This window comes from Porites lutea, chromosome 9 (genome assembly GCF_958299795.1).
Source record: "Porites lutea chromosome 9, jaPorLute2.1, whole genome shotgun sequence".
NCBI classification, from domain to species: Eukaryota; Metazoa; Cnidaria; class Anthozoa; order Scleractinia; family Poritidae; genus Porites; species Porites lutea.
Genome location: NC_133209.1, coordinates 9,311,025 through 9,323,800, shown reverse-complemented (window position 1 = coordinate 9,323,800; position 12,776 = coordinate 9,311,025). Strand labels below are relative to the sequence as shown.

The following is a 12,776-nucleotide window of genomic DNA, read 5'->3' as shown; positions in this document are numbered from 1 at the left end:
TCTTCTTCTTCTTTTTTGTTTCAAAGGAACTTCTGATCACAGGTTGTAATATTCAAATTGCGCGGACACACGCACCTAAATCTCGCTAGCTGATCGGTGAAGAGAAGCGGTGTTTATTGGAAATAATTGTAGGCATCACAATATAAGGACACGTGTAAGGGGACGTTTTGTAGGCAATGAGCAGTAGCTAGTCAGTTTAAGAATTCTGCTGCATCTCCGAATCTTCAGTCACGTTTTGATATCTGATGTCTTGACATGAGCTGAAGAGAAATATCTTAAAGAAGCTAGTCTTGTAAACAAGAAATGGCACTGTTACCATGCGGCATAATGCCAGGTCAACAGACTTACTGTATCAAGATCTATCCAAGTTCTTCTGTTTACTGGTTCCAATAAATTACTGGCCACTTTTACGTAGTTTTGGAAATCTTCTTTCGAACTAACGTTACCAAATCTATCATTATATTCAGCTATTTGAAAAAGTATATCCATTGCTATAATCAAGTCTCCCCCATAGATCTGTGCCGGTCTTGAGGAACTGTTATTTCTTGGCTGTGTAACACTGAATAGTTTTGAAAGCACTTGTCCAACATTGAGGTCTGAATGAAGGCCACCCATAATTGCGTGCGTCTAAATGAAAAGGGCAGTTTAGAATGAAGTTCAGGTTAAAGAAGTATTACTTTTAAGGCCTCGTCCATACAAGCCAAGACAGGATAAAAAGGCATAATTAAATGAATTTGAAAATATCCGGTGGTAATCGCCTACAAGAATTTGCAAATCTGACAGAACCAAAAAAGAAACTAAAGACAAAACAAAATAAAACAAAACAAAACATTCTGGAGAGTACAGTTTCGATTAAAAAAGATGCAGTTTCAACAAGTGGGTTCACTCAGTTTTGTGTAGACGGAAGGTCCTCGTGTAAAATGAAAAATAAAGAAAGAAAGAAATAAAGAGATAAGAAATAAAGAAAGGAAACGGAAAGAAAAGAGAAAAAATTGTGGTTTCAAAAAAATTAAGATTCGTGTGGACGAACTCTTATAAGCCATTGTACTGGTGCCATATCTAACACTATATTTTTGAATTTAATACTTTAGGCCATTTGTACGATGACTTCTTTTTACCAGTAAGACCAGAATTCATTTCGCTTTTTTTTTTCCTCATTGTAATTTGGTAATCCCAGCAAGGTTTTAATAACAAAAACCCTAATTTGCACTAAGCAAGCAATGCCCCGTGCAAATAGCCTACAACCAAGGTTCAATGCAAATAGCGCAAATAACCATTATTAACAACACTGTGTTACAGAGACACGAACGGAAACTTATAAGGACAAAATTAAACAGACCGACAAAGATTAGAGAGTTTTAGATCCGAGTTTGCCGCGAACCTCTAACCGCGGTTTGCGGTTACCCGTTTGCGGTTCGACGTTTAAATATAATTCGATTTAGATTGGCGGTGGATTAGATTAGGGCCGCCATTTTGAATAAGCAGCCGTGAATGGCACTTGTTTTCATGATCCATAGGATTTATCAAATTTAGTATTTCGCCCGAATTTGTGCCTCTGCTAATGGATAAAGACTTGCTCCACAAGATTTTTGTATCATTACGTGGGATAAAACAAGAATTATACGCTAAAAGCTTTCAGGTAAATGACATACGTGAAAACCTACCTCCCCACGTTGAAAACGTACGTCGTAAACCTTAAACGTGACGCGAAAGACTTGTCACGTGACCTCCAGCGGTTGGAGGTTCGCGGTAAACTCGAATCTAAAACTCTCTAATGACTCGTCGGTATTACCTGTACTTATTTCCTTCTAAACTCAACAAGAAACTCAGAACTATTCTTTTTTTTCTTTTGTTTTTGTTCTTGTTTCTTTTATCAATTTGAAATGGAAAATTCTTTCTTTTCTATTAGTATAATTAGATTGATGATTATCGAAAATAGAGCGCTATGATTGGCTAGGAGCTTTGCTTTATCCCGCTATAATCATCGCGCGGTGATTATAACATTGAAGGCTAGCAGTTTTTAAAATGGCAGCCAGATTTATTGATGTTTCGGAGTCGGAAATTGATCAATAATTTTATTTTCTCTAATAATCATGAATGTAATTATACTAAAACAATTAGTCGCCTCAGGCGACGTGAATATCGGTAAATAGTCACCTCGACTTCGTCTCAGTGACTATTCGCCGATATTCACGTCGCCTTCGGCGACTAATTGTTGATTCTAATTGTTAATTTTTTAAAGGTCTCCTGTTCTCAAATAAGATAACAATATACCATGTTAGCGAGCTTGAGAAACTCAGGAGAAGCGCAGCCTGTAAAGTTCGGTTTTCTCCAATTTCCTGCCTTAGAACACGTTCGCGACGAAGAGCCTACAAAGAAAGAAATGTGTAAATAGTAAACTTGCAAATCAACACTGCAGGTCAGACTAAATAGGAAAGTGACCTTTGACCGTCTGGTTGAGGTCCCTTCCCCAAGCTTTTCTTTAAATAAAAAATGAAGAAAGAAAGTTGTTTGCAGATTGGCTAATTAAGCTTGCAAACTGCGGCTTCGGCATGTCCACCGATGCCTTCCTTAAATCAGTGAAAAAGTTCCTAGACAAAGAAGTGAGAAATTATACCATTTTTAAAACAGCCGCTCGCGTTCCCCACCATACCCCAGTCATTTGTTATGTTTTATTTCACGATGCTAGGTTATATTTTCGGAATCAATTGCCAGACTACTTTGCAAGTGCAAGAGAAGCTTATAAGTCGCTTGCCTGTCGAAATTTATGTACAATTACGTTGTTATTGTTGTGTCCGGATACTGGGCCAGCTGTCCGGATACTGGGCAACATAAGAGCTCTGCAAAAATATTAATTTAGCGATGGAAACAAAGGCAAAAAAGTTAAACTGTCTTTCGTCATATTAAGGACTAGATAGATTTTCTTCTGGGCCAAATTTCAGAGCTCTTGGGATTAACAAAGGAAAGTTATTGCAATTTTAAACTGAAGTGTCCGGATACTGGGCAACATACTGTACTTGTTTATGGAACATGCCCCCGAGCTCAAAACATTGTAAACGACTGGCAGATTGCAAACAGCTATGCTGTACCTGAAAAAACGTTTGACTTAGGACTAGGCCAAACGTCGAACTTTTCATAAGAGTTGCTGAACTTAGTGAGTTAAGTTCATGAAAGTTCGAGGTCTGGCCCAGTGAAGTTCGTCTGAATGAGTAGGGATCGTCCAACACGACAAATGTCGATCTTCACATGCGTTGAACTAAACTGATAAAATAACTCTCGGAAGTACACGGACCGTTGTACAAGGGGGCGGGGGGGGGGGGGGGATGGAACCCCTCCCCGGAGTTTCTGATATGTTACCTTTAGTGGAAAGCCTTTGATCTTCTTAACAAGATGAGTTATATTTTATGTGTGGTGGTGCTGCGGGAGGCCTGGGACCTCACCAACAATGGTCGCCATATTGGCCGCCATCTTGGATTTTATCAAGAATTAGAAACTCGCAGGTTAAAACCGCGAGAAATAGTATTTTTTGCGCTTTACATTATTATTATTATTATTATTATTATTATTATTATTATTATTATTATTATTATTTCATTTGCTATTCCAAAGTACAACAATTACAATTATTATCACAAAGCATACATGCACAAACGGACTAGACACCGAAGCACACGTGCACAATCACCACACAAGGTATGCCTACTGTTATTTTACAAGCGCTATTCAAACAAGAAGAAACTAATCATTTTTGTAAAAGAAGAAAAACTAACTAGATTGCAAAGTCCATTTGTCCATTAATTTTTGTAAATTCTTATTCTTAGTGCAAATATATTTTTCTATTTCATATTTACCATTTATTCTAACTTTAAAACTGTTTATGGTTGGGAGTAGTTCATTCCTTCTGCAACTCCATAAATATATTTTCCCTATAAGTATAAGATAATTAAGCAAGGGACATTCAGAAGATAAAAAGCCGATCCAAATTTCCTTCAATGTTAGGTGAACTAGTTGTTTTCGCAGCCTAAAATAATATGATTCAATACATTTCCAGAATGAATTCGAATAAGGGCAGTCCCAAAAGAAATGTCTAATAGTTTCTGATTCCCTTTTGCAAAAAGAGCACAAGTTCTCTTGGGCATTCCCCCCCTCCCCCCCCCCCCCCCCCCCTTGTACTTCCGAAGGTTAACAACTTGTTTGATAAGGTATATTTAGCCTCAGCTCGTTGGGGATAAAATTTAATAAAATTACTTTCTGGTTTGATTCAATTGTTTGTTTCGATGCGTCCTAAGTTCGACGTCTGATCCAACAGATGATCAAAACTTAATTTAGGTCGGCCCAAACTAGAATTTAGTTCGTCTCATGAAAAGTTCGACGTTAGGCCTAGCTTAGCCTTACGCATTCAAGCAGCCGGTAGGTGCTGATTAAAGAATATGAAAGTATATGTTGTAGTTAATTTTTTTATCTCAGGTAATTTTTCTTTTTCTTTTGTTTAAACATCATTAGCATACATTATCATACCCAAAAACAAAAGAAAAAGAAAAAGAAAAATTACCTGAGATAAAAAATTAACTACAACATATATGTACCTCCGTGCACGTGGAAATATGTCTCAATTCTCAACTGATAACCCGATCAAAGCGAATTAATGCATGTAATTGGGAAATATTGTCGAGCATTGAAAACATGTCTTGTTTTATAGGTACGTCTTCTTTGACTGTGTTATTTGTTATTTTTATACCACTTATTTTGGTAAAACTCTGGGCATTTTAAATTTATTTAGCTATATTTTTGTCCTTTTTTAATGCGGATATATATAGTTTGTCATGGCTATCATGATCTAAAAACTCATTCCTAACCTGTAGCTCCCTCTGGACAAGGTTTGATATCTGTTTGTCCTCCTCTAGTAGCAGACCATAATACCCCATTCTTCCATTGCAGAGGGCATTCCAACGCATCTGAGGATGAAACTATTCAGGAATGTCAGTGAGTCGATGTAAATATTGAAGAAGAAATGGTTTTAGTCAGCAAGTTCGGGCTATAAAACTGGATCTCAACTGAACGCGCCAGATTTTGACCCTACCTGTGTTAACCGTCAGACCCTAGAGACTGTGAACAGTGTGAAATCAGTTAGGACTTGGCAGTGATTTAAAGTGGAATATCTATATGTCCAAATTAGTTAGATTGCTTAAGAAATGGCATGTTGTTACAAGAGAGCCAATTCTATTTTTTATCATTTACATTCGCTTTATTTTGGAGTACGGCAGCCAAGTTTTTTCATCGTGCTCTACCAAGTTATCTAAGCGAAGACGGACGAAAACAATTCAAAGAAGGTACATGCTGTCGACATTTATTTCAGAACGCACGTGTAAAATTAACACCTTGTGTAATTTTCACCTGGTGTAGTACTTGGCAATCCGTTGCCACAGTAACGTAAGTTACACAGAGGAGGCGTTTTAGTTTGTAAACTAAGAATTGCCCGCGTCTTTTCCCGCCGCTTACAATTAAGACAATATGTTTTCTTTGTCTTGGTAGCACTTGACGGTCACAAAATTTTATTTTTGTTAGATTTTGCTCATTTGTTTTTTTTTTGTTGTTGTTTTTTGTTTTGTTTTGTTTTTTTCTAGTTCGTAGCTTGACGCGGTAGCAAAAACATTGTGAATTCTAAAGTATCAAGGAGATGTTTGCTTGGGAGGAGCGGTAAAAGAGCCAGAGAGTATTAAATTTCTCAACAACTGGAAAAAATTGGTGAGCAGTGTAATCTCCTGTGTACATTTCATCGGTGTGAACCACAGTTTCCTCACCTAGTTCAAAGGAATATATCTTCACCAGTTGTACCTAATTACTACGGCTTACTAATCAGCGACACAATTATAACTCCTACCCTTATCACAGATTTCTCCTTGAAATCCTTTTGAACAAGTGCATTTAAATCCTTCGACAGTGTTGGCACAGGTTGCTCCATTTTTGCACGGGTTACCAGCACACTCGTTGACATCTAAGGTAGAGTTTCTCAATACGTTGCCTACTAAAAAAGAATGGGAAAGAATGAGGCCCCTTGTGGAAAACAATGAGGCTTCTTTCTGGGATGGAATGAGGCCTCTGCTGCTAAATTCTTGACTCAGGGTATGGTTATCTAAGGCGAGGAGGATCATGTTATCGCAGATTCTAGACCTGTGGCTGAATGCCTCAATTCTTATTTTGTCGATGTTGTAAATCATGATACTGAGGTTTTGGAAACTGGCGATCTAGACATCCAAGTGTAATGTCAATAATGGGTGGTGATCAGTTACATGATTTTTCACTCAACACAGTTGACATTGAATAGATGAGAAACATCTTGACAAACCTAGATCTCAGGAAGTCGGTCGGTATAGACAACATCTCTACGCCTACTACGTGTATCTGCACCGATCATTACAGACGAAATAAGTTATTTCATCACGACTCAGTCAATACCCACTTAGTGGAAGGGCAGTATAATATCATTCCTGTAAACAAGAAGGGCAGTAAGTCTGAAAAAATCCTATCATCGCCCTGTTTTCATCTAAACTACGTTTTCAAAAGTCTTTGAGAAGACTGGTTATGATCAAATATATGCTGCAATAGCCCCTTTGCTTTCTCAAAATCCCTCTGGATTTTCGAAGGGTCACTCTTGCTCTACTGCAGCCATTTTAAAGATGACAGAGGACTGGCTTGGTAGCCTGGATGTCAAAGAATCTGTTGCTGTTGTTGCAGTGGACCTCAGCAAAGCCTTTGATAGTGTCAGGCACAATCTCTTGTTGGCTAAATTAAAAGCCCACGGTTTTTCAACTACTGCTACCAATTTAATTCGTGAGTATTTGAAGGAACGTCGCCGCGAAGGGTAGAGATTGAGGGTATTTCTTCTGAATGGAAATGGGTCAAAGTAGGTGTCCCCCAGGGATCTCTTCGTGGCCCATTATTATTTAACATATACATAAACGACGTGAACTACAGTGCCCCGAATATGGCACTAAGGCTATATGCCAATGTTGACCATCGGATGCAATTCTGATGCTTCGTCCTTAGGTCTACAGTTCATGGTCAATGAGACTTTATCCACGTTGTCTCAATGGGTCGGACAACGTTTACTCTCAATGAATAGCACTTACTGGCTCAAGATATGATCCTTGGCTCAACATACAAGTATATCGATTTAAATGTTCTCGAAACATTGCCAGTCTTAACGTCTTAATGATGCCGCCAGTTTCGATGACTGTCAGCCATCTTTATCAAAACTTGGAAAACATTAAAAGTGTCTGAAGCCTTAAATAGGCTTCTGAAGGTGTTAATTATTGCGATAAACGCGCAAAGTCACTCTGTAGACGCCCCCTCTCCCCCTGGTTTGGGGGTGGAGATCACTTGTGTCCATATGGGAGAAAGCTGATGGGCACCCTCGTCCCTGTTCATAGTAGGAGTATTAGATCTAATACATATGCTTTCCTTGATCCATCGCTTAAACTTGTCGCCTTCCTGCTCAACTATTTCTATCTCTTGCTTCCCAATTCATAATATGATTGTTCTGACAGACGTGGTCTGTTATGGCTGATTTATGGTGCTCATTGGTAGAAGCTCTGCGGGTAGATCTTGTGAAATTTTTCTCAGAGATCTTTTCTTTTTCCTTTCTGTGTTCTGTGATCCTGGGTCCCAGCTGTCTCCCTGTTTCACCGATAAATGGCTTTTCGCATTGGGTGCATGGAATTTTGTACACCACTCCAGCCTTTTTTGCTTCTCAACTTTGTCCTTCGGGTGAACTAAAACCTGTCTGAGGGTGATTTGAGGTTTAACCACTGTGGCTACTCTGTGTTTGGTGAATATACGTTGTATTTTCTCCGTGAATGAGTGGACATATGGGACAGTCAGCACTCCCCTTGATTTTTCTTGTGCTTTTTCTTTCTTGGATTTATATCTTTTCTAATAGCTTTCTTTCTGTTCATTATGCTCTTTGACCTTCTTTATCGCCCAACCCGGGTAACCACATGTATGGAGGGCTGTTCGTATGTGTTCTTCCTCTTGTTTACGGTCTTCTTCTTCCGTGACAATGCTGTCACTCCTTTCCAATAACGTCCGTATGACAGCAAGTTTATGCTGAAGTAGATGATGCGATTGAAACGACAGGTACTGCATGGTCTGTGTGTGGGGCTTTCCTGTAAACCAGTGGTTTGATAAATCCGTTCTCCTTCCTGGTGATAAGGATGTCCAGAAACGGGATCTGGCCATTTTCTCTGGTTCGTGCGTGAATTTGATGCTGTTTGTTTTGTCTATTCCGTTGAGATGATCTGTGAGAGCTTCCAACTCTCCCCTCTTAATGATTTCTAGGATGTCATCCACATATTGTTTCCATAGCTTAGGTTTACAGTCTATGGGAGCAGTAGCGATGGCCTGTTGTTCTAGCCCGATGAATTTCTTCAAGGACATACAAGCATAACCTTTACATCAACGGCATGGCCATCGAAGTGAATCCCACTCTCAAGATTCTAGGAGTTACGTTGCATAGAAAGATTTCCTACAAGGCCAGATTTCGGCACAGTTACAGAGTTTTTAGTCCAAGACCTCAGCTCTTAAACGAATATCGCGCTTTGTCCCCGTGAACACTGTGATTCTGCTGTATAAGAAGTTTCTAGTTTCACATTCAGAATACTGGGGTACAGTTTTTGTTGGTCTGGGTAAGGTGCAGAGCGATCGACTCAAGGATGCTAATTATTATATCTTATTAAGAACTCTGTTTAGGTCCAAGAATGAAAGCTAGGAAAGCTTATGAATACTTTGAAACACCGTCGTTATTACCAAGCTCTGGTGTTGATTTAGAAATGTCTTAATAAAAAAATTATAACTCAATAGGTCCAAACATACATCCCTTAAAAGGGATTTATGCTATAATTTAAGGGGTAAGGGAAGTAATCTGGTACAGCCTCATTTTAACACGGAGTCCTTTTCATTTATAGCTAGCAAGTTATGGAATAAGGTACCCTTATATATTATAAACTCCGATAATCTGAAAGTGTTTAAAAAGGCTCCACAAAAGTTCAATTTATAATCTTTATTCGACTTTAATCTATTTTATTCTCTGTTATCATGGTTCGTTGCCTTTTTCTGAACATTCATGTTAAATTTTGGCTCTTTTTCATAGTTTTTTTTTTATGATGATTACATCTTATGTAGTTTAAGTTTTTTACTTAGGTTTTTAGACTAGTTTAGTATATCACGAACACCGGCGTTCGAACGAGTTATTACTGTTAGTTCCTAGATGTTACGTGTATCATAAACTACTTACTACTTACTTACTGAAGGTACCGACTTTCTTTTAATTCAACAAAACAAACATATCGGATATTATTAGCGGTTTAAAAAATTGGAGAGCAAATTCGGCGCAATTCATAGGACAGTGTATATCAGGCTCTGTCTTCCTTACCTTTTTCGCAAATGTAATGAGTTATATCAGAACATTCCTGGTCATTCCATCCACCGTTGTGATACCCAAACGGACGTATTTCTACACACTCCTCAGTAATATTGTTGGGTTCACGGTAACCCCAGTGAGTGTAGTTGAGTGGAGATCCATCCACCCACAACCAGCGCTTTTTGTCACGGGGGTTCCTGTGCAAGCCTATCCAAGTAACTTTCTTTTTTTTTCTTATGTAAGGTTTAAGAGCTTGATGTTCGGCTTCTGAGCTAATTATAGCCAGTGTAGAATTCAGGTCTTCACAGGCCTTCTTTGCTGCTTGCCAATTCAGGACGTTCTCGGAAAGCTTGTAGCAGGACCTGAGGTTTTCAAACCAGCCACTTGGACATAACGCTGTTGACAAAGCAACGAATACAGCATGAAGATCGTATTTCAAGAGTGGCATTTTCATTAAAAGTATTCACACCCGTTTGACAGAAACGTTGAGAACGGTGAGCACTTTAGTTAACGGTTGTTTGCGTGTGCGAAATTTTCAAAGGGGATGGTTTGCTCTGAGGTTGCGGACTCCCATATAAAAGTGACGGGGATGCTCGTCGGAAAATTAAAGGAGACTATGTGTGTGTGACTCTATCCCAGCCCAGCATGTTGCACATGCCAAATTTTCTCCTTGCACTGAATATGTCACAAAAAAATGGAAAAAGTAAGAAGTAAAATGTGGGGCAAAGATGTTAAATGCCACATTTGCATACCAAAACATGGGGTTGGGAAGTAAATTTCGCATTTACCACCCTTGTACCATCTTTACTCCTCAGCTTTGCCACAATTTTGCGACTTATCTGCCGAGAGAAAATTTGTGCAGATTCATTTTTTCGTCCAGTGGAGGCTTCTGCATATGCCTCCGGGATATGTTCAAAAACGTTAAAAATCCCTGTCACGCATTGAGGAAACGTTTCTATAGAGTAATATACACTTGATCTCTTTAATACTGACACCTGAAAGTAACTTGGAACGCAGAGGTCGGGTAACCCTTTGAGAATTGGGTTAGACTGGCTTTTGTAATAATCTTATAATTTTATACTTCGGCCTCTAGTCAATAATGATACTCTTGTAAATAACTATAAATTCTATTTCAATAACTGTAATACGTGCTTGTTTTGATTTATAGTGTCCCCATTTAGTGGTTCCTCTACTGCTATGTTAGTTTGTCACTTAACAGAGGAATTGATTGGCTGATCGATTGATTGATTGATTGATTGATTGACTGTGTATCAGTTTTCGTATCGCCGGCAAATTATAAGACAATATTTTTCAAAATGAAAAAAATAATAATAAATAAGTAAATAAATAATGAAAATAGACCTATATATTAATCTATATTTTCATGATAATTAACTACCAGCCCATGCACTAACTAGCCCCAGTTTATTAAGAGGTGGTATGGATAAGATAGATAACACTATCCACTGGATGAAACTATATCCAGTGGACTGGCGCAATTGGTTTTCCTAACACTTATTCGCTGGACAGTGATTTATCCGATGGATAGCGCTATCCACATTTTGAACAACCAGGGCCAACTATAAAGAGAGCAGAAACTATCAGCAAAAAATGCTTAAAAGGGTTTTAAACTTTAAAAGTTTTAAAGGTTTAAGAATACCCAAATGTTCTTTACCTAAACCGAGCCAATACTCGACGCTATGTTCTTTCCAGGAGAGGTTTTAACCTCTAAATTAAAATTTCATCTAAGTTCAGTAACGGACTTAGGCAAACGCGTGAGAAATTACATTGTTTGTATGAGAATCTAATGTCGAATAACTTTCGTTGAACGGCTGCTCTGAAAAATATATGAATTGTAAACTAAAACTTCGCTCCAGAGGATTCTACTGAAAAAAATTGAACGCGTTATATGCGCTAGAAGACCTAGAACCACTTTTTTTTTTTTTTTAGAAAAGCCGTTTTACGGAAATTATTCGACGTTAGACTCTCATACAAAGATGCTACAAACACTGTAATTTCTCACACGTTTGTGTACTCGTCAAGATGGCGTCGAAAACCATGATAAGGTCTGATCTATTAAGCCTGGTTTTCTTATGTCAGGAAAATCCCAGACGATCGGGGATTTTAATCTTTCCCGACTGTCCCAGATTTCAGTGCTGGCTGATGAAAACTCGAAATCGTAGATATCCCCGATCGTCTGGGATCAGACGGGGACAAATCTGGATAATCGGGACCATTTCTATTTTCCCAACGCGTCCCAGATTTCTGCGATGGTCGGCGATCATTCCCAACAAATGAAAACTCAAATTTGTACCGTCAGGGACATCGGTGATGGAAATGGCTCTACATTTGTTTATATGATACCACCACAAAATGCCATGCCGGCGTGACTTCACCCCGGTTGTTGTACCGGGGCGAGAATCTCACTCCGGTACGAAATCTCGCAATGGTATCATGTAAACGCGAAACGACCACATGTTTCGGTGTGAAATTGGTCTGCCCGTAGACTGGAACGGGTAGCGCATGCGTAATGTGTCCGATTTTGAATCACACGTGTATTTTATTAACATGAAGTGTACCTTCACGTAACGAGATATGAAATGACCCAGACATCATGTAAACGTGAGCCGAGATCAAAAAGTCATCCCCGTAAGAAACTCGCGCCGGTGCGAGTTTTCTCATGTAAACACTCCCTAAATTGTTGGGCTCCAGTCTCCCTATCATACATTTGTGTACAAATTTCAATTTTGGCGCACTTTCCATTTCCCGCCAGATTCAATATCGGGAGAATCTGGGACAGACTTCTGGCATTTATCCGATATATCGGCAAAATCTGTTACGGTCGGCAAACAAACAAACAAAAAAAAAATCCTTGACCATCTGTGATTTTCCCGACATATGAAAACCAGGCTCAAGATACGTATCACTTTGTTTTAACCTAAGTAAAAAGTCAAAAATGTTTAATCCGTTATTTTAAGCTTCCTGAGTGAAGGACCGCTCTCAGGCAAAAAGTCACATAATTAGTTTAGTGTGAGCAACGAATAAAAACAGACTGGTGGACTGATTCTTGATGTTCAACAACTCGCCCTGGCTGCATTGTAAATTTCAGGCGAGCATGATGAATTTTGTTTTCTAGTGTTTGCGTGACGCGTTTGTGTGCAGTGTACAAATTATTCATACAAATTTGCATTATATTCTCAACCTCTTTTTCAAATAAACAGTAAAAAATACAGACTGCAGACCAACTGGAGACCATTGTTTTCAGGGTTAGAAAACAATGGGACTGTTTCTGTCTTGTTTCAGTTGCATGGTGAAAACAATGGTCTGCAACAGTCTGCAGTCTGTATTTTGTACTGAC

The 12,776-nt window shown here is 38.8% G+C and overlaps 1 protein-coding gene across 1 annotated transcript; it reads right to left on the bottom strand.

Annotated features, from left to right (window-relative positions):
* Window positions 1-229: 229 nt before the first annotated feature.
* On the bottom strand, window positions 230-9,866 carry LOC140948854 (L-selectin-like). The gene is made up of 5 exons (XM_073398123.1): window positions 9,431-9,866; window positions 5,882-6,025; window positions 4,857-4,967; window positions 2,275-2,369; window positions 230-627 (listed from the first exon to the last, which is right to left on the bottom strand). Exons 1-5 carry the CDS (start codon window positions 9,864-9,866, stop codon window positions 313-315), a joined length of 1,101 nt encoding a protein of 366 aa, XP_073254224.1. The 3' UTR covers window positions 230-312.
* Window positions 9,867-12,776: the final 2,910 nt, after the last annotated feature.